This window comes from Lepisma saccharinum, chromosome 29 (genome assembly GCF_977018435.1).
Source record: "Lepisma saccharinum chromosome 29, izLepSacc3.1, whole genome shotgun sequence".
Lineage (NCBI taxonomy): Eukaryota > Metazoa > Arthropoda > Insecta > Zygentoma > Lepismatidae > Lepisma > Lepisma saccharinum.
This window is the reverse complement of record NC_139257.1, coordinates 39,601,581-39,629,066: the sequence shown is the minus strand read 5'-3', so window position 1 is coordinate 39,629,066 and position 27,486 is coordinate 39,601,581. Positions and strand designations below refer to the sequence as shown.

The 27,486-nt window shown below is 35.2% G+C and overlaps 1 protein-coding gene across 19 annotated transcripts in view; it reads left to right on the top strand.

Moving 5' to 3' along the window:
• trol (terribly reduced optic lobes) overlaps positions 1–27,486 on the top strand; it is a 1,072,318-nt gene that overhangs the window by 792,785 nt on the left and 252,047 nt on the right. For 15 of the 19 annotated variants that reach the window (XM_083114888.1, XM_083114893.1, XM_083114886.1 and 12 more), the window contains 6 exons: positions 2,597–2,707; positions 8,371–8,487; positions 11,946–12,053; positions 14,838–14,951; positions 16,972–17,085; positions 20,884–20,997. In XM_083114888.1, the coding sequence (XP_082971014.1) occupies positions 2,597–2,707; positions 8,371–8,487; positions 11,946–12,053; positions 14,838–14,951; positions 16,972–17,085; positions 20,884–20,997 (678 nt within the window). The remainder of the gene's footprint in view (positions 1–2,596; positions 2,708–8,370; positions 8,488–11,945; positions 12,054–14,837; positions 14,952–16,971; positions 17,086–20,883; positions 20,998–27,486) is intronic. The other 4 variants (XM_083114883.1, XM_083114891.1, XM_083114898.1 and 1 more) reach the window with 2 other exon arrangements.

Here is a 27,486-nt window from a genome sequence, read left to right as displayed (position 1 = left end):
AATATTTGAGTCTTATATACAGCTTTTTAATGATTAAAATATTACCTTCTGCTACCTTTCCATACATCAAATGGTTGAAGGCTTCGATGTACATTACAGTTACACACCTAATTTGCACATGTTCCCTTTGGAACTAAATTCAGGAGATTACTTGCAGAAAGTGCTGTGTACAACCACGTCATTCAGAAAAGAGTTATTTTTATAAATGTAACCAATTTTAATGGTCAGCTAATTTTGGAATACTGATGATGAAAAATATACAAATTCAAGAAGTTGCTAGGAAGTATTTTATCTTTAGTTTTAAATAAGTTAAAAGGAAGCTTTATAACATTTCCTGTACATTTGAAATAGTTATCAGAAACAAGTCTTTTACAGGAATTTTAAATGTATAATCAGGTCATTTTTCTATGCTGTGGCAAGATAGGAAGCTTTGTCAGAAGTTATACCCTAAAAAGGACATTTAAACTAGAATATTATATGTATATATATATTTTGCATGATAGTAAAATTTCAACTTGTGACAATTGAAAATAAATTTTTAAGTTTCCTGAGACGTTGTAACTCACAATTAACTGTAGCATAGAATTATAGGCTTATTATTAATGACTAACTATGATTAACACATCATTTGAGAGTTTTATGTTTGGAGGGAAAATAATGATTCCACTGCAGTTCTTCTTTTCTATTGTTCACTGTTTCTAAACATGTTAAATTTGAAGTAGCATCATTCAAATGAAGTAATGGTAAAGCAATTCCTACAAGATTCATCCCTTTCATGAATATTCATGAGCTATTTAGTTAAAGATAAAACATTTTATTTATAATAAACATTTGAAAATAGTTAATTTTTAGTTTCCTGAGAAGTATTGTTTAGTTGCCTGAGAAGTTGTAGCTCACCAGTAACATTATAGCACAGTCACATTCTACAACAAACCACAAAATTCTTATTAGTGTGCCAGCCCCCGTGTCAGAGTGGTTAGCATATCGTGCTACGATGCCAGGGTCCCAGATTCGAATACTGGCCTGGGCATGGATTTGTGAGTGTCCATTCATCAATTTAATCACATCATCACTCATCCCCATCTTCGCAAATTAGCCAAAAGTAGCACAAAAAGCAAAGCAAAGCAATGTAAAATAAAGCAAATCAATCAATCAATCTTATTAGTGTCTTCACACACAAAATTGAGTTGTTGTTACAAGAAACTCTTGCCAAGACAAGCTATATCAGTCATTGAGTTGCATTACAGACTTGAAAAAATAAACAGGAAGCTCACAAGTTGGCCTAAGCTGTGATGAAGGGATTCTTGCTTTTAAACCCCTGCGTAAGGTTCCTAGTGTCTATTTAATCTTTCATCCCAATTATAAATTAACCAAAAATTAGAAAACAAGTGTGCAAGAGATAATTTTCCATCACAATTTTCAAGATATTACCTTACGTCAAGTAAAACCCCATTATTTAATCGTTAATCTACAAATTACATTACTCTATTTTCTTGCCTATCTACTGAGATGCATTTGCTTAATTGAAATTGCTTGCTACTGTTTTCATTAATTATAGCTTTTCATATGAATATAATTGTTGATTTCTGAAATCTTGCATCAGAACTGACAAAGTTGCTGTAAAGTAAGAAAGTAACTTCGTCTCCTTGTAATGAAGGGGTCTCAGTTTTGATACATTGTGGAACATAGTTATATGCATTCCACTTTAAAACTTCATAGTTATATGCATTCCACTTTAAAACTTCAGGACCAGTCCCGATTACCCTATCTGTGCATAAAGTCTACTTAAAACCGCAACTCAACAAGTTTTATGTAAGTGGTGATACTTTTTATAGGAGCAAGAGAGAATAATTTTCCTTGAGGCCACATTTCTTTCTGCATTTTCTCTTAAATCCTTTTGGACAAGCTGAAACTTGAATATAATGAAAATTATATTGTTTCCAATATCTTGTAGAAAAGTTTGATTGCAGTTATGAGAGGAATATGACTCGTAACATCATCTTGAATCAATCTGAAGTTGTGCTTTTTTTTCATCAAGTCTGTTTTCCCATATAATACTGACATTTTTAGAAGTTCTATCCTAACATTACATTTGAAAATGCATTGATTGTGCTTGCTGTTTCTATGCTTGTGTGTAGCTTAACATTATTAATGTTGCTTCCTGCAGTGTATACCTAACAGGGAAATGTTTAAAAGTTAACAATCATTAATTTTTATATTTTGCATTTTAATGTGTGGATTTGAGTGAATAACATTAACAATAACTCATTTTCATTGTACATATACTATGTATGCAAGTATAAGATATTATTTTTTTCAATCAAATTTTGTACATACAGCATTTATTTGACAATTAGTTCTGTTTTCTCTTAATACTATTTTAATTTATAAAGGACAGTACATTCATTAAGGAAAGGGACTCTGACACTACATATATAATTTTTGAAAACATCTTAGTAGTTTGACAGAACGAACTTCATTAAGGAATATTTAGAGTTGAATTTGACATTTCCCTGTTGTCAATTTAGAGAAAGAAAGTGCATACAATGTTGCTTATTGTGATGTGTGTCTGCTTTGTCCCTATGCAAATCTTAAGCACTGTGTGGAGCGGGTGATTTTCGATGCGAAGACAATTCTTGCATACCAGCGGAGAAACGCTGTGATCGTAATCAAGATTGCAGCGATGGTTCTGACGAGTTAGACTGTGGTATGTAATAGAGTGTATATTTTTATTCTTTATCTGTGCTTCTCTGTTTGCAGAATTGTAAAGTCAAAGGCAATTATAGAGGGAATTGTCTAAGGAAAATTGTGTCTTAGAAAATAGTGTGATCTAGCTTGCCTAGATGCCTGACCTGTCCACCCAAACTGAATGAATATGTATTATGAAAAAGTTAATATTAATGCAGAATTATTATAGGGCTGAGTCGATACCTCTTTGAACAAATACCAGTGCCAGTACTATGATTTCCACCAGTACTGTAACAATTTGAAGCCATTTCTGTGTTTATACATTTTAATATGTAAAATTTCCGTCGGAACTATGTTTTATCAATCTAACAGGATTTTCCTAAACACTTTCCGGTCTGACTGTTTTCACGCGTCGTTTACCTGTGGACGGACGTTTTAGGGCATATTGTAAAAAAATTCAGAAAAATACACTATTAAGGGCATCACAATATATTATATATCAAATGAAAGCTTAGATTCTTTTCTAATAGTTAGTTCAATTACATGTTACATTTTCATGTCCACAACATCGCGAATACCACTAATTTTCTTGGCGATAAGCAAAGGACATGACAGCTGCAACACAGCGTCAATCAGCATAAACACGCATTGTGCACGTCATCAAGAAAACAACAAAATAACTGTAAGCCTTTACCCAACCAGCATAAGATGGTCTCTGGTGGCGAAAAAAAGAACTATCTCCAAGAGTGTGCAACGATAATTGCACAATTCGGGCAAATAAATTTCAGTGCAATGGAAATACGGCGATTGTATCCTAGCCGATTGGCAACCGGAACAGGTGTTTTACTCTGCTCGTATCACATCTGATTCCCGACCGGAAAGTGTTAAATTTATTCATAATTTCACATGAGATGAACATTTAATCTCTCTCTCCATAATGTCACAGTTACATGACATTTTTGCAAACTGTGCGACACCGGAACCCCAGGAAGTTTTGGTCCTGTATTATGGATACACTGGTATCGGTATCTGCTTTGCCCTAAAAATCATAATATTGAGTTCAGTCAGTCAGTTTTCCGAGGATGTGTAAACTTTCTTGGATTATCAACAAGGGTATTTTTACTAATGATTTTATGATTTCTTTTTTAAAAATGTTCTTTGTGGTTGAGACATTTTAAATTCCAAAATAGTATTGTACTGATTTTCGTAATCCTAAGATGTGGAGTTCATGATATTTTTTTGCAACTTATTTGTCCCATTGACATGCAGTTTAGAAAGTACATTGTGAAATTACTTGTGTTTGGTTACGGTATATGTTTTTGAGAGGGAACTCCTCTGAATCAATGATTTTTTTTAATGATTGGTTAAGTGTATGAATGATGTGTTGTTTATGCATATATGTAAAAAGTGAAAGAGGAGAGAGGAAACACTCAACAGACACAGAAAAAAATCAAATTTTCGTGATGGTATGTCACATCTTCAGGAGTGGAGAGACGTTGTAGAACTTGGTGACAAGAAGGAAGAGTAAGCATGACCTTCAGAGTTGCCAGGTCCCGAAAAAAAGAAGTGTTATATATATATATACAGGGTGAACATAAAGTCCCAGCCCATTTTGCAGAAATAATTAATGCATGATTTTTATATTTCAGGTGAATGATACTCCGAGGAGATGCTAACAACAGAAGAACGAATTGTGATTGTAACGGCACGTTTGCGTGGTCAGATATTCGAGGAGGTCAGGGAGACGTTTCGTAAAAAATGTGGACGAGAGGCTCCAACACGAGGTAATATCAGAAAACTGGTGAACAAATTTATGCGCACCGGATCTGTACTCGATGAGCAACGTAAAGGTCAACCATCGATGTCGGGTGATACAGTAGCATGTAGCCGTGAAGCCATTGTGCGTAGTCCCACTGCATCAACTCGTCGCCTCAGTCGAGAACTGGTGATACATCAATCATCGGTGTGGAAAGTGTTGCACTACACCTTAAAAAGGAAAGCGTACCACGTCCAGGTTGTCCACAAACTGGAACCGGAGGATTACGCTGTACGGAAAGACGTGTGCTACGAACTCTGCGCGGCTGCTGCACAGGATGGATTAATGGATAACATCCTTTTCAGTGATGAGGCGACATTCCACACCTGTGGAACTGTGAACCGTCATAACTGTCGTATCTGGGCTTCTGAACACCCGAATGCTACTATCGAATGGGAACGGAATACACCCAAGGTGAACGTATTTCTTGGTTTCACGAAACAAAAACTCTATGGGCCATTCATGTTTGCAGAAAACACCATCACAGCAGACACCTATCTCGAAATGTTGCAACTGTTCCTCCAGCCACGGCTACAGGATGATGGGATTCTTGATTCCGTGATCTTCCAACAAGACGGCGCACCACCGCACTTCCCCTTGACTGTGCGGGAATACCTCAACAACATGTTTCCAGACAGATGGATAGGAAGAGGATCCACACGTGTTTGGCCATCGCGGTCCCCCGACCTTACACCATTGGATTTTTTTGCATGGGGTTTTATCAAGGAACAGGTGTACAAGAGTAAGGTTGCAAATGTGGCAGTCCTCAAACAACGCATAAGGCTCGCATGCGAACTCATCACCGGGACGATGTTGGACACAGTGTTGCAAGCAACACTGACCCGTTGGGAAACGTGTTTTGAAATTGATGGACATCACGTTGAACAGCACTGATATGCTGTATACTAATGTTGTAATATCACATTCATGAATACATTATTTCTGCAAAATGGGCTGGGACTTTATGTTCACCCTGTATATAATTTTTGACAAGCCTGGCGAAAGAACCATCTATATATATTTTTTGTGGCACTGTCAACACTTTCTTTTTCGGGACCTGGCAACACTGCAGGTCATGCTTACTCATCCTTCTTGTCACCAAGTTCTACAACGTCTCTCTACTCATGAAGATGTGACATACCATCATGAAAATTTGTATTTTTTCTGTGTCTGGTGAGTGCTTCCTCTCTCCTGTTTCACTTTTTATTTAGCCCTTGTGGCCCTCCTTCCTTTTATTATATATATATATATTACACATACATACATGTGATTTTTCTACTGGGCATTTGTTTGAAGAAAATGAAAGTTTGACAAATTTCCAATGCTGAAGTGGTTTACCATCTCTGCGAAAAGGAAATCTGTATGCTTTCTTAATTGCTGAGTGTGATATCTAGTAGCACAGACATGCAAACGCCAATTGTTGGATAGTATATATGCATAAGAAGGCTAAATAAACATTTATGTGTGTTCTGCTGCTGAGACGAAGTTGCTGTGATCTTTTATTTTTAAGTGCTGCAACTAGCTTTATTTTTAGTATCTCTAAATAAATTAAGTACTTCATTACTTGCATTTTTTTTCAATGTGAATTTTGTTACGCAAAGTAAAAAAGACTACATTTTTACAGTATTGTACTCGATTTCCCCTCCATTTATAATTCTGGATTCTATCTACTTTATTAAGTTGTTATACATTCCATTTTTTTAAAAATGGTTATTTATTTAACAAGTTTTAGTTACACTTGAGATAAAAGTGTTTTTTTTTTCTTTTCTGTGGGAGTGTACAAAGAGATCTTTCTGAATGCCATGCTTGGTGAAGGATGCTTATTGCCATTTGGGAATTTATTACTAATCTTGCACAACACACAACTTTTTTTTAACTACCCAACTGAAAGTGACCACAATGAGTATAGTACAGTGTATATTTTACTATTTATATTTCTTATCCATAATGTAACATAGTTTTGGATATTGTAAGCTTTTTTGTAAGTTAGTTCCTCAGGAGATAATGATTTTTGTGTGCATTAGGATCATATCCTTGTTTGTTCTCAATTTTTCGCTGATATTCAGCATACCTTACAATAATTTTTTTTTTAGCAGCAATATCTTCAAAGTATTTTCATTGATTTTTCCAGTTAATTTTAAGCATTAATAATACAGTTTCTCTGCTTGGATGACAGATATGTCTTAGCAAATTTTACATTTTATCTACTTATCTATGAATGTGTTTTATTTTAAAATTTTGGTACCCAATGGTACCAAAACCAACTTCATGTTGTAATGCTGTATTGTTTCACTGCATTTATATTTTCTTGAAATAGAATGAGGTATTATCAGAAAGTTTCTGGAATTCATCCACAAGACATATCTATATGGAGCATCCTCAGAGTTCCTGCAGAGGTACTGTTGCTTTAACAGTCCTGTCATTTCTGAGCTACAAACTATTTAATATCTTTGACTATTGGAAAAAGTTAACTTCTGAACCCCATTTCTAAGGAAAACTGTCAAAAATCTGCAGGAACCAGATCAGGCCAATAAGGAAGCTGCGGCACCAGGTGGATCCTGGCAGAAACACAATCTTTGTGTTTTTTTGCATCTGCTTGGATTTGAACATTCTTGGGCACACACAGGTTGAAGGCTTTGCTTGGCAGCCTCTCTCTCGTGACACACTCCACAGTACAGCACAGAAAGATCACTATTCACCACCCAGTGAAGCATTACTGCTACATCTCTTCTATAACACAAATGTGATTCAAGGGTAGAGTTACCAGGTCTCTAAGAGAAAAGTAGAACATGCTCTCCCAAAATGCAGGACATAAATCAATCTCACCGGCATCCGTCTGGAGTGTTTACCCAGGGTTAGGTTCCGGCCGGGCATGAGTGTTCTTTGTATCACATCATCTGTTTCATCATATCATCACTCATTCTCATCTTTGTAATTAGCCAAAAGTGGCAGTGAAGAATTTATATATGAACATATTTACTTCTAATTTGCATGATTTTTTCCTGTGATCTCTACTACTTCAACTGAAGGACTTATTTCCTTAATTCAAATTATGTGACGCTCAAAATGTAGGCCATTTATGTGGTTTTTCTTCAAATTCCACCCGGATGCGAGACATAAGGCTAAAATGTAGGACATGTCAGGGAAAAAGGGGACGTCTGGTAACCCTATTCTGGGGACTTTTTGATAATATCTCATTCTCACTTATAAAAGCTCGCACAATTAATTTATTTCATGCTCAAGATTGAGACATTGTGTCAACAATGTAGAGGAAGCTGGGTAAATTAAATTAGTCATCACAAAGTTCATAAACACTCATTGCCAGTCAATTTTAGTCTGTTCTTTTGTTATGGTGTAGGAAGCAGAAGTTCTACAAGAAACGTGTGTTTGTTATTGTTAAATTATAGACAGACATAGCAGTAGAGGAGGATTTGGGGAGTCTGAATCTAGGACAGAAGTAGCAATAGGCCAACAAATAGAGAATGTGTAATTTGTGACATACGCGCATTATATTACAAAGATATGTTTGATTAACTGAAAGTGAAATCTGGTTTGTTTGAAACATAATGTAACTATGTTATGAAGGAAATATTATCGTTACAGTAATCATTGCTTGCCCTCAATGTTCACAGCAGATCCCATTAAAGTCAACCATACTCAGTATGTAGGAATCCTGACACTTTATTAAAGGGGTCACGAAATACATAATTATTTGTATCCAAAATATATTTTATTTTGAAATACCATAATTATTGGTCATGTGTGTTAAACGGTGTTGCAAGTAGAAATTCATATTTACTGCAAGTTTCAAGTTTTTCTTAACTCTTAATAGGGGAATAACATTAATGGATATTGTACCATTTCAGCCGGCTGTAGATCCAATGAATTCAGGTGTGACGATGGAACATGCATTCCCCAAGTGCTGAGATGCAACAGGAATTCGGAATGTCGGGATGGTAGTGATGAACGAGGCTGCCCTACTGGTAAGTTTTAAGTTCATGCACATCACTAATTTGTGTAGTGCCATTTCCTTTTATGCTGTCCCTCACCATGGTCATGCTGTCTTAAGACGACATGCTTTTGGTTCCGGCTACGGGACGCACACAGGTTCGAGTCTCCTTAGGGAAACATAACAAGTTTTCTCGAGATTTCGGCCTGTGTATGGGGCCGGTCGCTACCCACCACCGTGAGGAAATTGGAGAGCTATGAATGAGTAGTGTAACCTGGTCATGAAAACGTACAACCATGTCATCCAACCAGTCACCTCAGGAGAGAGAGACTAATACTCTGTAGGTAGGACTGGCCCTCAATTGGCTGTTGGACCATGGGTTATTATATTATTATAGCTTCCATTTATTATAGATACGGAGAAACTAGTACTCACTTTTATCCTCGAAGCTGTTTTTTCTCTTTCGATTAATTTCAGTGGCCACTGCCACCATCCTCGTTGGAACTTGCTGTACTGTTGCTTGGCGTGCGTCTTTTGTTTATACTTCTCTGGTTGCTGCTAGGTGCACTGTTGTGAACTGTGCATCTTGGTCTGTGTCGTGTGCTATTTCCGAGCGATAACTGTTGTAGTAGTGTGGTGTTCTTGCCCGCTATCGATGTTTAGCTCGTGCGGGAAGTTCATTATGGCGTGCGTTTCGTTGATTTTGGTGTCTACGAGCATGTGGGCAGTGTGTTTCACTTGAACCTTTTGAATTTTATGGCTGTTGTATTTGATATGTTTACCAAGACCAGTAGTGGGTTGGGCTTTTTTTGCATCTGTTCCGTGCTGTTGGATTTGTTCATTGATGGACCTGCTGATGTAATGTGCCTTGCATTCACACTCTGCATCATATACATCTGGGTTATCAAGTGGGGAGAGGAAGTGCCATTTGTGTTTGTTTGTTTAATCAAAAAAGAAAAAAACAGATTTGTGGGTAAAAGTGAGTACTAGTTTCTCCGTATTTATATACTACCACGTCTCTTTTTCCCAATTATGAATTACTTTTATTGTTCACACAAGACACTATTTTGTGTTACACTTTTTCTACCTCTAGATGCTATTTGCAGCTATGATGATAAGATATGATTATGATTAAATTGATGAAGTGTGACCTAACAAATGAATACCCAAGCCCAGGACAGGACTCAAATTAAGAGTTAATCACTCAGCATGCTCAACCCCCGAGCTGGTTAAGGCAGTAATGTAAACAACTTTATTACTTATTCCATTTCCAAGATCATGAAAACTGATTTTGCATTTCAAGAATAGTTGCATTAGCAGATTACAAGTAGTATTGTTTTCTTTTGAAAGAATTGAATTTGAATTGAATCAACCATCCAATACTTTTCCAGCATCTACTCTATGCTGTGTCTTGATAACCCAGTATTCTTGCTGATGTGACATGTGTACAATTCTCACATTTAGAAGCAGACCGTGCATCTGAGATCCGTCGTAATCATGTTAAGTTCGAAAGTGGAACAACGTGTGAATGTCACAAAACTTGGGAAATATGCCACGGAAACTTACAATTAGTTGAAAAGAAATTTGTGGGGATCAGTGTTTATTTCGCACATGAGTTTTTGAGTAGTTTAAGAAGTTTAAAGAGGGTAGAGAAGGCGTCTGGGACGATCCACAATCAGGCCACCCTTGCTCTTCGAAAACTCAAGTCTGTACCGAGAAGGTCGCTAAAATTGGTCGTTGATTGGGTGCTTGAAGGTCAGACTGTCAATCAGTTGTATTTTAAGATTTTTTTGGGGACCCTTCGTGAATGGTTGAGAAGAAGGATATAGCTCACGGATTCTTCAACAGGACAATGTGGCAATTCACAACGAGCTATCTGTGAAGATGTTTTTGGTAAAACACAACATTCCAGTGTTGGAATATCCACCGTACTTGCTGGACCTAGCCCCATGCAACTTTTTTCTCTTCTCGAAAGTCAAGTCCATCCATACTAAAAGTCTGTGGATGCGGTGAAAGCCCAAGTCTTGAACAGCATATCAGAAAATGACCTTCAACACTGCTTGTAATAGTGGAAGATGCGCGTGGAGCAGAGTAGGAATCTAGGAGGGGACTATATTGAAGGGTACAACATTTCGATTATCTGTTTTTTTTCCAGTAAAAGAGTTACTGCATGAATCCGGAAACTTTATTGCCACACCTCGTATACTATATAAGAGACTGATACGCTTAAAAATTCAATTTCCTATATCTCCTCTTTTATCAGATTTATCCCCACCACTTACTTGAATTTTATATGGATACGCACGCAAATGTTGAAATTTAAACATAACATACAGTTTAAAAGTACAAGAATTGTGCCCTATTTCCAAAATCAAAATCGTAAATCTCGTGAATTCATTAACATTACACTGTAACTGAAAACTGATTTGCTACAAGGAACGGGAACATTGGCCAAAGTCGACATCTTTTGTTTGACAGAGTCAGAACAAGAAATGGCAATATTGCAATATACAGCACTTGCCATTTGGAAACACTAATACAGCAAACTTTTTGTTTTCATGTAGCAATTTGTTTTTGCCTAGTTCCACATAATATTAATCACTTAATCAAAAAACAATCACTTAGGGGAAAGTGCCATGTATAATTTGAAATTTGCACAGTGTTGGAAAATTTCAAGTTCTCGTAGTTGGGAAAAATTTTTCCCATCTGGAAAAAAAAAATTCCCATCATGACCAAAACATTTCTGTCCTGCACACCATTAGTTATGTCTATTAATATGTGCTGTGTATTTACATTAGGGATGGGACCGATTAATCGGTACTCTATCGGTATCAGCCGATATCGGTGTATCGGTTTATCGGTAAAATTACCGATTATATTTTACCGATCTGATATATCGATAAATATCTTATAATTTAGTGCAAAATTCTAACATTGTGTTGTAATTTTTATGGATAATCTCCATGCCCTTCTTTCTAAAAAAGTCAATGTCTAAATATTCAACTTCTTTTTCACTGCAGTCACCTTGAAACACATATTTATTAAGGAGGTCAATGATCATTTCAGGTTCTTCAAGGACCATTTCTAATTTTATATCGGATCGGTAGAATATCGGTTATCGGTATCGGTAAATTTTATATCGGTACTTTATCGGTATCGACCAAAATTTCATATCGGCCCATCCCTAATTTACATACATACAATGTAGTCTCAGTATTTAAGAAAGGTTGCAAGACCCAATACATACAATTTCCAAAATAATTTTATTTTGCCAAATGTATTTTTGGTTTACCATGTTTTGAAAAGCAGCTTGATGCAAGAAAAAAAAAGTGGTATATTTTTTTCAATTGTGAAAATATAACACAGCCAGGGATTGAACCTGGCTCTTTGCATATAGTGGAAAAGCTCTAGCTCTGAGCTACCAAGTCAACATCATGTGGAGATGTCTAGCCTTGGTTTTGTCATGTAATGATTCCTGTAATATTTTTACAGGATGTCCGAGTGGCCAGTTCCAGTGTCGAGATGGCTCCTGTATCAGTGAGTACTACAAGTGTGATGGTTATCCAGACTGCCAAGATAGATCTGATGAAGAAGAATGTAGTAAGTGATACATCATATTTTATTCTGTATTCTAATCACTCATCCCATATTAATTGGTGTACATATTTTGGTGTTGGCTGATATTATATGTAATTGCATCAGCATGGTAGAGTATTAGTTGTTTTTTTTATCATAAGTAACAATACTTCACTTGATGTGTTAATCTTTTGTGCCTAACATTGGTTTATGGCTGCAAAAACACAAGACTTCAATCTGTCCCTATCCTGGGCAAGATCGGTCCAATCTTTTCCATCCCTACTGATTTCTGTTAGGTTCATCTCAACGATATCCCTCCATCTTAATCTTGGCCTTCCTACAGGTCTCTTACCATCAGATTTCCCAACAAGAATCCTGTAAACTCTTCTTTCCGCTCCCATTCATGCCACATGGTCTACCCACCTAAGTCTTCTTGATTTAGTTATTCTAATAATATCTGTATAAGTACTTTTCTGACAATGTGTTCAATTTTTGCTGCTGTTATTAGTTTCGAGAATAAACTCATCTTTTTTTGTTCCTCAGTGTATTGTTGTTGTTTTTTATTTCTTCACATCTTCAATAATTTATTTTGTAGCAAACTGAGGCAATAGGGAAATAAACATGGTACTCTGGTCATAGTAATGGAGGATATAATTTCTATTGCACTAGCCGTCCCCCGTGGAGTGGTTAGCACATCTTGCCAGCGGGTTCCTGGTTCGAACCCCAGCCTGGGCATGGATGTTTGTGAGTGTCCATTCATCAATTTCATCATATCATCACTCATCCCCATCTTTGCAAATTAGCCAAAAGTGGCACAAAAAGCAAAGTAAAATAAAGTAAATCAATCAATTCTATTGCACTAATACACGACACTAGTGTGACTGAACCACTAATACACGACACTAGTGTGACTGAAGATATATAATGCAGAAAAATGTATAATCTGCTTCATTCGGAGCAGCCAAGTAAAATATAGAAAATGTGAAACTGTTTAAATTTGTTTTTCTTGTATGTACGCACTGCTTGCATGGTAGAATTATTTTCCTGTAGTTTACGGTTATTACAAGCATAAGAAAACAGTTTTTTCTTTGTGACGTTTCAGGAGAACACACGCTCCTTTCATCAGACATTTATTTTCATTTTGACTAAAGATACAGTTATAACAATGGTTAGTAATTTTTTAAACAAAAAGAATCTGTTATATAATGAAAATGAAAATAAATGTCTGATGAAAGGAGCGTGTGTTCTCCTGAAACGTCACAAAGAAAAAACTGTTTTCGTATGCTTGTAATAACCGTAAACTACAGGAAAATAATGTTTAAATTTGGTTAGCTGTTCTCAATCTACATATCTCCAATTTATGCATTACTGATGCCACAAGACGTACTTTTGCTCAGAAAGTTCCAACTGAAAGCCTAGGTCAATTTATATGAATGGAGTTTACAATTTATTCTGTGAAAAATATATTTGTAGTTGTATTCGTGATCTGTGTTGTTTCTAGATTAAAATGCTGCAACACGAATGATACCAGGAAAAAAAATATAGTGAGGCAGAGATGAGTATTTTAGTGGAAGCCATCACATTAAATTTATCCCTACAGACCATACAAAATGTCTTATTTTTTGCTAAAAGAATATGTATTTATGAAGTTTTATTGTTTGCTGGCAAGTAGGCTTGTTAACTAGGAAGGAGACAATTTCTGCCCCCCCCCCCCCCCTCTGTCCTGCCACTTTTCTGTTGTCATCCATTCCATATGCGTGTGCAATCTAGTAGTCATCAGAGGAGTCTCGTGAACGCATGCGTCAATTGTGGGGAAAAGGACAGCTTGCTCTGCGACGACATTCATAAGCATTTCTACATTCTAATTTCTTCATATAGGATAAGTATTTATTTACACGAGACCGCTAAACTAAGCTTATATTACAATTCTTGGATCTGAAGTGACGCATGCGTCAATTGTGGGAAAAGAATTATTACTTCCTTTCACTTCAGATCCAAGAAATGTAATATAAGCTTAGTTGAGCGCTCTCGTGTAAAATAAATACTTCTCCTATATGTAGAAATGCTCATTAATGTCATCGCAGAGCAAGCTGTCCTTTTTCCCACAATATGCACCGCATGCGTTCACGAGATGCCTCTGGTAATCATTAGATCTGAGTAGGCCACAGAGCCTCTTGTACTAGGTAGCAAGAGGAATATGAATTAATGTGTGTATATCAAGTTGTTATTCTGATCTATGTCAGAATCTGCGGAAACCCTCTTCTGTCATAATCCATATCCACAGGTGTTTGAGTGGAGAATTTGCACCAACAGCAGCATGCCTAAACTCACCATAGTTCTCCACTATGCAGCCATATTGCAACTTTCTATTTGTAGAGGTGACACTTATTGAATAGACCAGAGGTTCCCAAATGTTTTCATTTCACAACGCCCTTAGTGTTGCAAGGTTTTTCCATGGCGCCCAAGTCAGAATGTAAACCTATTTAACATTTGTAACTCTCAGTTAGCTTTGTTAGGTTGCTTGCCTTAAGTTAAAATATAAACACAGCCTTAAGTTAAAAATAAACACACATTTCATATACAGAAATATTTTATGTGTAAAAACTACTAAATAAGCACATACTGTATTTGAACCATGTGCAGACTATCAAGTGTGATTTCAGTGAAAATACTGGAACATTCTGAGGTGCCCATATAAGCCGGCTCCACAATCTATAACACTGTACCGCAATGATTATGATTTATATTCCAATATTTTGGTATGTTGTGATTTATCAGCATGCATGCTAAAAACAATTTTCTTTACAGGAACGACATGTGGGCCAAATGAATTTACATGCCGTGATGGATCTTGCATTGACTCGCGAAGGAAATGCGATGGTCGTGGAGATTGCAGGGATGCCTCCGATGAACTTGATTGCCGTAAGTAAAATGCTTATTATTTTTTACGTTATTAATAATGAAAAATGTGCAGTGGTACACCCACAGGGGACAATGGGCATTTTCCCTCCCCAACCATGGATGAAATCAATTCTAGGGGGGCAAACATTGAGGTAAAAGAAAGCAAGAATCTAAGAGTAGCAGGACAAAGGGATACTCAAAATGGAATTAGTTTTCACGTCTTTCGTACATTATTTCTTCCAGATGGCCAAGAGCACCTGCAGGGAGCCACAGAGGGGCAATTTACCCCCTTGATATCAAATTTTATACAAATAAAAACACATTTCGTAAAATTTTCTTGATCGCTTAGCTCGCAATATGTGCTTTGCTTACAGTCTTGTCAAGTTTAGAGCTGTAGCTAGGAGCCAGCAGGAGTTGGCACTGGGCTCCTAACAATCTAAATGAAAAAAATTGTAAATGAGAATGCCATGGCAACTCGTGAATTCTCTTGCACCATATTAAATCAATGTTGTTTTCAGTTTGTAAAAATTTGCATCTAAAAATGTTCTTGCTCGCTTTACTCTCAATGTTATGGTTTTCTGTAATGCATTGTAAATTGCCAGCGAGAGATGTTATAACTACTAAGTCAGACTCTTCCTGCTAACCAAGTTGTGTCTTAGATGCATCAACGCAATTGTTTGGAGGAAAAGGAGCGTGGCACATTTCAGAGACAATTTATTTATTTATTCGTTATGTTGCCTCTATGTTGCTGCATTATATATATAAAGGTAAAAAGGTAAAGTTTTCCCCTGTGCATAGCACCACGCCATGAAGGCGTATAGGGGGTGTGGGGGTAACGCTCCACACTTTCTTGATCCGGTCGTGAGTGGGGTGATGTGATCAGCATCACGCCCCTGACCGCCTTTTCCCCCAGGTACCCATGTTATTCGACGCTGGGTGGACGCTGGGGCCGCTTCCATCGCTGGAAAAGTTCCCGGATTTGAACCGGCCGGGGATCGAACCCGGGACCTTTAGCATGCTAGTCAGATGCGTTACCGACTGAGCCACCGCGGCCAATATATATATATATATATATATATATATATATATATATATATATATATATATATATATATATATATATATATATATATATATATATATATATAAAGTATATGTATATACATATGCCCATCAATGCAATGGAACTAAAACAGTGAGATAAAATGAGGTTTTTATTTCTCAGCTGAACTTTCATCAAGGCTTTTGCCCCCCCTTCCCGCTAATCAGAGGGTTTGCGCATGCCTATGATACTGACTACCTGTTTTCTGGGGAAGCAAAAGAAACACTTATGGACATAATAGGAACACTGTATTTGAATAGGTTATGTACTTGCAAGATTACACAAAGCAATAAATCATTTCAGTAATGCAATGAGGTAGTCCGTATAATACTAAAGTACCATTATATCTATATAGGGATGGCCGCCATTAAAATTTGGACAATACCAATATAACATTTACCAATAATTGATATTTTACTGATTGATATAAAATTCCATTAGGTTCATTGTGATAAATGTTACCAGATGAACAAAGCTTTTGCAATGCAAAAGAAGCTGCATATTAAGACATCTTTCTTACAAAAATACATAAAAAATATAACAAAATGTTACAATATTGCACAAGAATGTAAGAATGTGAAACTATTTGTAATTTTACTGATAAACTGAATATGCCTGTACTGCCCAATACCGATAGTACTGATTAATCTGTCCCATCCTTATATCTTTATGTTCATAAAATTAACAACAAAATGCCAGAATTTTGCACTAAGTTACGGTCTGTTTAATTTTACTGACAAACTGTGATATCAATAAATGCTAGTAGTAATTAATCTGGCCTGTCTATATAAAATAAATCTGAAAGATAATATTGCTTTTGTGTACAAAATTTTGATTTGTCATTTTTAAATTAGCATGAACATTGGTTTTTGATATTTTGAAATATCATAACATTCATATATTTGCTGGAACATAAATGATGTCATTTTCTATTTTTAGCCTTGACCTGTTCACCATCCCAGCACACCTGTGGCGATGGATCTTGCATCGATTCTCGTAGACGTTGTGACGGTCGGCGTGACTGCTCGGACGGATCTGATGAACAAAACTGTGGTAAGTTTTTCTTATTTTATTTCATTCAACTAGTTGTAGTTTCTTCCATGCCTATTGTTTTCAAAGACAGCAATCTAGATGCAAGCAAGAAGAGTTGGTATCCACCAAGCTGAGATGCAAGGCAACAAAAATATATTTTGTTAGTGATAAATTGCACAATAATGGCATTTGTATGTTTGCTGTGGAAATATTAAAATATGTTATCGCATTTGCAGTGTTTATACAAGCATCCACTAGAAGTGGTGCACGAAAGGAGGAGGTTGCTGAAGTCATGCCCCCCCACCCTTTAGCCAAAATTTCCTGAAATGATGGCAAATTTTGGGGCTGACTGCTAACAATATAAGTCCTAGCCCCATTTTCTTAAATGCAAATCCCAGAAATTCCACTCACAGTAGATAGTGTTGCAAAGAAATCAAATCCAAAAACATTTGAATAAGTTTCCATTTCTATATTCACAGTAAAAAAGTGAAATTTTGAAACTAATTAATCACTAGAAAACAGTTTTAATATAGGATATATCAAGGTTACATATTTGTCTATGATTCAAATAGAAATGATAGTGAAAGAATCAATGAAACCACCAAGATATTGAGCATTTAAATTATAACTTTTCTTTTCAGTTTTGTGATTTTGCTGACTTACAAACCTTGCCAGTAGTTAAAAAGGGTCGAAGGGTAGTTATGCTAACCTAGTTATTAGAAGTCCGCCTCCCCCCTCCCCCATTGGAAATTTTTCAAATGTCACAGTATCATGAATAATATTGCAATAAAATTGTGTGGATACACGTCTAGATTTCTTGAAATTGGTATAATATAATCAGATATGGTTTTAAGTAATAATTGTAATGTGTGTGTATGCATAACATTTATTTATAACTACTATGAAAATTTTTTCATTGTGCTTTATAGATACAAGAAAATACTTCTATTTTTCAATTTTTCAATTAAAATGTTGCAAATGTCTACAATGAGCTGAACATTTCCTTTTCACTTTTTGTTCAAATAATGTGATTGAAATAGTTATGATACCCTATATGACAAATCTGTGGATTATGAATAGAACTATTAATTAGTGCTAATTGACAGTCATTATGACTTTTTTTTAGAGACTTGAGTGAAATATTTTTTCATCGTAGCCTTATGTAATGAGCTTTCATCTTCAATATTAATTCAGGAATTGTTGTACAAACAACCTGTAATTATAGGCATTTCAGAAGAATTAATAACTTGTAAAATCTTAAAAGTAGGAATAGGATATATTAATCATTATTCTCTCAGTTTTAGGGTAAAATTACTGATATTTTTCCACATCTGGTATCTATAAATAGCTTGTAATTAATGCAAAATTCTGTCATTTTGTTATTTTTCCTTAGGGATGTGACATTAATCTGTACTCTATGCTGATGTAGGCATATCATTTTATCAGCTTGATCCGATATATCTATTAGTATCTTACAATTTAGTGCAATATTGTGCCCTTTTGTTAACTTTTTATGGATGTAAACATGTAATCTCCATTCCATATTTTTTTAAAGTAAATATCTAAATATGCAGCTTCTTTTGCATTTCAAATGCTTGGTTCATCAGGTAACATACAATTGTTAAGAAGGTCAATGAACCATCTGGAATTTTTTATTGGATCGGTTATTGGTATCAGTAAATTTTATATTGGGACTTGATTGGTATCAGACAAAATTTCTTGTTGGTCCAGCCCTATTATTATTATGAATACAAAGGTATAATTCACACACCCACATCTTGTAAAGTAAATAATTTTGCAGTAGATTTTTGTCAGGCGAGACCCATTTCATTAATGTACTTACGTACATTAATTAAGCAAGCTAATGAATCATTAATGCTCCTCTAGAAACATTTTCAATTTAACATTGGATTGGAAGAACATAAGTTATTGGTATAATTCTTCAAGCTTTCCTGGCAACGAATGATAACTTTTTTTCAGGATATCATTCAGGTGATTTCCTGATGGGTTCCAGAGCCTCTTGAGAGGTGATGGCACACTCATATTCAGGGATTGAAGTTCAGAGATTTGTCAGGCTGGAAGCACAGCTGTTTGAGATATGACACCAAATTATCTTTCTCCCACACAAATACGGTGAAACCTCAATTTTACGTTTTTCAGAGGACCAAGCTGAAGAAACTTAAGATGCAGGAAAATGTAAAATCGAAGAAAATTTTCATTACCAGTGCTCGAAAAATCTTCCTCAGAGCTAGGTGCCAGCTCTGAAAATCAGGTGCCAGGAAACCACCCACTAGCAATTGTGCATACTATAAGAAGCTGAGCAGCATCACTGAATTCAAAACATGGCTGAATCATGTGAGCATTTAATTATGAAGTACCTGCGAAGACAAAGTGGGAAGAAAGGGGTGGGGGACAAGAGTAAGAAATTGTTACTGATTCCATGGAATGTTCACAACGTTGATAAAAAAATAATTTATACTGTACTGCAAATTGAACTTAGAATCTTCAGTAAAACTGTCATATGCGGGAAATCGCTCTAACTCGTTTATTCTCTACTTTTTTACATTCATACTTACCTATTCTGCATTGCGAAAGATTGTTTAACAACGGATTTAGCTTTTTTCAATTAAATTAGTATCTATTGTCGACATATCGAGTAATTATTGTTGGTTCTTTTTTGCTTCCTGAACACACAAAATTGCAGGCAAATCTAGACCAGCATTGTGTTTCAAATGGCAAAGCAGTGTTTCAACCTTCTTAACAGAAAAATTCCCGCATATCCCCAAAAACCATTCCTGCATAGCCCCAAAAACCATTTGGGGATAGTATGACCACCCATGAATAGCCCCAAAAACCATTCCTGCATAGCCCCAAAAACCATTCATGCATAGCCCCAAAAACCATTCACGCATAGCCCAAAAACCATTCGGGATATTATGACCATCCATGAATAGCCCCAAAAACAATTCATGATAGCCCCATTCACCATCACGTAAGGTTAGGTTGCTTTACGTTGGGCAATATAGTGAAAAAAACTTGTGTGTTTGGAAACACTTACTGGGGATTGCATCATCAGATGCTCGCAACATCCGGTTCAAGTACATGGATGGAAATGCAAGCAACAGCTTTCGTGCATCGGACGGACATTTTTATAGAAAAATACATGATTTAGCGGCAAAATAGTTTGAAAAATGCGAGAAAACACTTCTACGAACTTCCGAAATTACACAGAAACTCAGTTCCGTAAGTACTTTCTCCTGTAAATTTGAAGAAATCCATTTCCCGCATGTGACATTTTTACCAAATCTTCAAAATTTCGTACATGCAAATTTGAAAAAACGGCAATATTACAGCAAAACATCACAGTTGCCAGGCTGAAATTTTCAGTCACCATGGCAACCTGGCGACCGGGATTTTTCGAGCCCTGCCTTTTACTATGTTACGACCATCAAGATTGAATGTATAATGTGGAATAATGTAAAATCCGAGAACGTAAAATTGTCGTTTTGCTGTACATAAACACTTACCTCTGATGCATCCCTGCAGATATGAGTGACATTAGCTCTCGCAAGCTCAGAAGCCTTGCCAGAAATAACCTGGCTAATATCCAGAGAAAACCTCTTTATTATGATATGAAATTTCTACTAGTTTGTCCAGTAATAACATACGTTCAGCTTGCAATTTTTTTTTCATAAAAAAACAAAAGAGTGTGACCTTTTTGGGGTAGTGGTGGTGGCAAAATAATTAGTGCTGTATACACTTAGTGTGTGATGATGCAGTGCTACCCTTCATTTGCTTCTTGCTTCTGTTTACTCCCAGGTGTTTGTTTAGCAGATCAGTTCAGGTGTGATAACGGAGAGTGTATTCTTCTGGCTCGCCATTGCGATGGTTACTTTGATTGTGCCGATCTCTCAGACGAACTGAATTGTATTGGTATAAATTGCATTATATGCCTTTTTATCTATATGTTTGTGTGTGCGTCACTTAATTAAGGGAGAGGCTTTCGGCTACTTACTGATGTTTATTTGTTTTTGTTTTATTGCATTATTCTTTGCTTAAGGCTATGATATTATTTTATGTTTCTGTCATACTTTGTGCACATCCAGTAAATATACAAGGTAGACTCAAAAAGTTTGCAGAATCGTTCTGTCAGTTTCAAGAGATACATGAAGAGATGTAATCCTTCTTTCTTGTGGTGCTTCATGGCTGTTAGTAACGTGGTAGCATTTCTCAATCCAGAGACACACTATTGAGTGAAACATCATCATCATCATCCTTCGCAGTTTCCTGCGTCTGGCTGGGTTGGCATAGAAGTCAAGCCTCTCCATTTTTTCCTGGTCTTCCACCATTCCTCTCTTTCCACGGTGTTCCAATCTTGTCCTCTTCTCCTAACACTCTCCACTATCTGTTCTTTCCACCAACATCTTGGTCTCCCCCTTGGCCTTATTCCCATTCCTTGTGCATTGTAACCTCTTACTCTACTGCATCCATCCTCTTCAGTGAAACAGCTGTGTGTAAATTCCTACGATGCCAGAGGTGTCGAGTTTGAATCCCAGCCAGGGCATCGTGTTCTTTGTGTCGCTCTTATCATTTTCATCATATGATGACTCACACTATGTTAGCGAAGGAAAATAAGCCTAAATCAATAAACAATAATTAAAAACCTACCTTACAGTGGTGGATGTGTAGTAACTTAATGTGTTGGTTAATAAATTTTAGGTTTGTCAGGAAGTATGTCAGGAAATATAGGTTTGTCAGGAAGTATGTCACTCTCAATCTCTCTCTCTTTCTCTCTCTCTCTCTTTCTCTCTCTCTCTCTCTCGCTCTCTCTCTCTCTCTCTCTTTTTCTTTCTCTCTCTCTTTTTTTTCTCTTTCTCTTTCTTTCTTTCTCTCTCTCTCTAGGGGGAGTGGAAAGGGAAGAGTAGTTGAGGGAGAAGTAGAAGGTAAAATCACACAATATTAAAAAGGGGAAAATTTATGAAAAGGGTATGCCATTCACTGACATTTCTATGTACTTGTCAGTGTTTGTCTCTATATTGAGCAATGCAATCCCATCACCAACTGCCACATGAAATGCAAGGGTAACTACCATGTGTCATCGATTTGAACTGCAATGATGGAATACCTGTAACTTTTTGAATCTGCTTCACATAAAATAAATAAAATGTCTTTTACACAGCCTACAACTAGTGCTCATGACTTGACAGCATCAAATTTATATTGCTTATTAAGAAAGTCACAAATAGAAAATACAAACTTTTGTCATCTCTCTTCAGAACTCTGATCCTTTTCTGTGTGGTCATTTTACAGCATAAGTTTATTCATACACCAAGGTGGTAGAATTTTGATTTTAGTGACTTAGTATATGATAACTTATGCTTCAAGATGTAAATCATTGAATTGTATTTGTCATCGATTTCTTTCATAAGAAAAATCTGCATGTCATTACCACATCATAACAAATCAAGCTATATCATACTATGAAGCTTGTTAATGAGTTGATACATGAACATATTGGGAAATTATCATGTCCTCAGAATTTTTCCTTGCCCATCCTTAACAACCCCATTGAAAATTATTTCTTGAACTATTGATTGATGTCGTCTATATGTGAAACGTTTTCTTCTACTCAGGGACTCCCCTATGGTGCAGTGGTAGCATTGTAGCCTTGTAATCAATGGGTCTCGGATTCAATTCCTGGTGGAGGCACGTTCGGATCCCACTTTAAACTCTAGGTCCAGTCTCGATTAGCCTTACTGTGCATAAAATGGACTTAAAAACACCAAATCAATCAATTTTCTTCTCAATTTATCAACAACAGACTCAACTAATTAATGTGAATGAATGCAATTCTTTTCATATTTACTCCTTCGACATGCTTTTCCTGTACATCCAAACATAAACCAATGTACTCTCAAAGGAAACCCAACATTATTTACATCACATTTGGAGAGAATCATTTATCAATACAATAACCATATTTGTACAATATTGCCCTTTATTCAATGAATAGATTGTCAGTAAGTAAAATGTCAACAAGTCTAGCTGCAGCATCTTACATATTTTTTTGGTTATTAGAATCAAAGATACTCATGTGCAGAATGTAAAACTGGGAGTATGAAAATTCCTTGCAATCCAACAAATATTATCCTTTACATACTCACACACATACGCACATATATAGATAAGACGTATGGGAACAGTGATGATGTACCAAATCAACTTACTAATTGTAAAATTTTTGTCCCATTTATCTATGACATATTCATGAAATTGTATAACTTTTATCCATCTGCATCATCTCGTCTGAGAACCAACATTTTTTTTCCAAATCATTAATATGACTCTTGTAATATTTTATCAAACATTAAGCACATATTTTTCCACAGAACTTGAAAAATTAAATTTCCACGATTATAATGTTTGCAACTAGAGTAGTGTGCATGTGGGGAACAATACTACATTGTTGTTTTAGTTAATCAAGTAGTGGAACAGGTTATGGGATACAATTATCAAGCTTTTAGTTGTAGTGAAGCAAATAATATTACAACGCACTAATTGATATTGTGGTAGTTGGAGAATGGTATCCACTGCATGTCACATGGGAATTATATGCATGCGATGTCAAAAAATATAAGAACAGGATAATCATGATTTAGATGATTTTAACACATATGCATTTTATATTGCAGTGGCATTTCTTTGCTGTAACTGTCTCATTGCCAGAAAATTTTATCGATTCATACTTCTCTCTATACAGTCTGATCACAAATTATTGAATATATTTCAGTAATGAAGAGTAAATTAAGCAAATAATATCCAACTCTATATTCCATCAACTCTCAGAACAGCTTAACCATTGGCATTGCTATTAGCAGATTTTTTTATAAAAAAAGAACAATTGAAATTTCAAAATACTGTAATACACTGTTACTTCCTATGTGGCAACTGAAATATCCCATTTTTTTGTATCTACAGTTGAATAAATTCTTTGGTTCTTTACTATTCATCACTGAAATGCATTCAATAATTTGTCATCACTCTGTATATTATTCATTTGTTTTAATTATTTTTATTTGAAATATATAAGCCAATATTGTCATTCTTTTGTATTATTATTAATATCCTGTAATTATATTACTGTTTGACATGGGTACATAGTAGACTGATATTATAGTAGATTGTGACTTGAAATAATTCTAGTTGTAGATGATGTAGTATTTAAACACCAAGTCAAAGAGAAAATAATAGTTGTAGATTATCAATCAATGTGACAGTAATTCTAGTCTTCTATAATTTATTTATGGATATTTGATGTCTAGTTTCTTGTTAGTATTTATCTATTAGTATTTAGATAAAAAAAATCATCTTAAATGTATGAAATATTTCCACCCACCTAGTAGGGCTACTATAAGATGAACTATTGTTACAAATGTAATTGCCATGCATAAAAAACCTAGCTCAATCAATGGAACACATTAAAAATTTGATTAATTTAGAGTATTATGAAATGATCCATATAAGGCAATTTATGAATGACTAATTGTATTGTATGAGATTATTGATTTTTAAAATGCATAAATATGCTTCTTACATAAAGATAATTTGAATTGGTATGAAACTAGAAGGAATGTTAAGAAACAACTGAAGAAAAATATAATTAAAATTCATTTACTATTGAAAATTTATACATGGATTAAAATTTGAATCCCACCCATCATTTATTGAAAAAAAAATTAAAATATGCTGAGAACAAATCATATTGCTATTTAGCTTAATTTCCATGAAGTACAGCACTTGCTTACTTAGTTTGAAACACCGATAGTCCTGTTATAGTTTTTCAATCAGATATATGAATTATATAACATTCTATGTACCTCCCTGTATGTATAATCTATATATTTACGTTTCTATACTAGTTAATGATTGAGTGAATCTGGAAAGGAAATATGATTTTATCCAGCATACAAAATTGCTTCTTGAAATATGTATTGAATGGGCTAGGCTTATCATTTTTGGTAATCTTCAAGTAGAATCCTTCCTTAAAACTTCTGTCTTCCTTTATAAAATACTAACACTTATTTGCTCAATTTTCAATGTTCAGTTGAGATATTTGCTTTTTCTTAGTTTATTAAAATGATTATAATATTTACTTTTTCTTCTTCCATACTGTTTCATTATTTTTTTTTCATTTTGATTAACATTTTCTAATTATCCTCTAACAATTTTCCTTGCTTTATTTTTCTCAGTAACATTTTCCACTATTGGCTTTGATCTCGACAGTTGGCAAGGCAACTACAACAAAACATCGATTGGATATGTATTTAATAATCTACAAAAGATATTCAATTGACAATATGTTTTTATATTGAAGCTAAAAATCCCAGATTTTGTTAATCATATTTACATATGACAAATAAATAATTAAACATAAAGCTTACAGGAAATACATATTAAAATACACACAATAATATGGTTAGGTCACTATATATTCATAATTTTGGGATAATTTTCAATCTACTCATAGCTTAAGTGAAAATGAAGAGTGCACAAAATGAAGAAAATGAGGTAAAATTAATTTTATCTCTATGAAACTCATCACCAATACTATTTAATAAAAAATATTAACCAACTATTCCTTCATGTGTCATCTTTAAACTATTAATTTTTAACACTACATTCTTCTGAAATTTTCTTACCTATATAACAAAAAAAAACTTACGAATTAAAATTTTCTGATTCTTATGTACTGTTATCAATATGTGTATATATTTAAAAGAGAATATTAATTTTTGTCTGCCATTGTATGAAATATTATTGGATTAATTTAGCAATATTTTGGTTATACAGTAATTAATGTACTTGCAGCAGTATATATATATTTAATAAGTATATTTTAAAAGTATGCACTGTAAACCTTGTTGTGCTTAAGAGCAATTAAACAAATATTAAAAAACAAGTTTAAAAATAAGATAAATATGAGATTGTTGACATAACAATTTTGAATAGAATTTAAAAAAAAAACTAGTTATAGATTGGAAGGCTGTTTCTATTACAATTTGAATTTTACTCAGATGGCTCTGCAGTCTCAAAATGTGCTAATTATGTTATGAGACAAAGGAAAAAAACACTGAGATTTGCACAGATCCAAAACTTCGTACATTAATTTGAAAGAAGAAAGGTAAAATAATATGGGTCAGTTCATTAGGAGGTTTCGATTTGTAGACAGCTCTCATTGTCCTTATAATACTTGATCATCACAAGAAAAGGTTGGGGGGGGGGGGTACCTACCAAGAATCTAACCCAGGACCACTCACACCAAAGGTAAAAGCAAATCCTTCACTTAAGCTTGAGTTCTGTTGATATACATAACTGGGAAAATAATTTTTACTATTTCCTCCGAAGTTGAGAACCTTCTCCGTACCATAATGATGCAAGGTAACATTTACAAAAACATTAGAAGGCTTCGTGAGTATTTTTAGTAGACCTGAGTAATAACAATACCAGTCTGAGTGCAGGTGTCATTCAGAATCTGCGCAGCATTTTTTGAAAATTCTAATTATCCTGGAGGTAAGCAAAATGTATAATTTTCATTATATTTGTGACAGTATTATGGGGAGAAATTAATTTTGCAATTAAATATTTATCTGATGTGAAATTATGAATATTTTAAAGCAAATTTCTGTTAGATTGACAGGGTAAACAAGGGGAGTTTAAAAAAGTTTCCATATTCACCTAGTTCAAAATGTCTGAGAAAGTTGAAACTGGGCAGAAAGATTCTTTTCTACATAGTCACCACCCAATGTTACACATTTCTCACACCATTACAAACACTTGCGAATACCATCTTTGTAAAACGTTGGAGATTGGGTGTTTAGCCACGTCTCTGTCACGGATATGACGTCATTGGCATCTTGAAAATGCTTGCTCTGCAAAAACTTCTTCATATTAGGGAAGAGGAAGAAATCGGAAGGAGCAAGATCCAGGGAATATGGAGGATGAGGCAAAATATCATAGCCACACTCACGTGCTTTGACGAGAACACTATGAGATGCATGGGCAGGTGCATTGTCGTGCAGGATGAGCACATCTTTAGACAGCATTCCTCTCCTGCAAATTTTAATATTTTCACGTAATTTGGCCAGAAGGTCTGCATAATAGTCCCCAGTAATTGTGTGGACTTTCGGAAGGATAACACCACATTCATTTAAAAAAAAAAAAAAATGATAACATCACCTTCTTGGCAGACACTTTGACCTTGGCCTTTTTAGTAGGGGGGAATCACAATGCTTCCACTGTTTTGAACTTTCTTTGCTTTCAGCAACAACACTATAGGATGGACACTCTTCACCATATACAGCAAACGTTTACTCATGGATTTATTTGTGTGCTTTGCCTTGCAGAAAGAGGATTCTGATCACT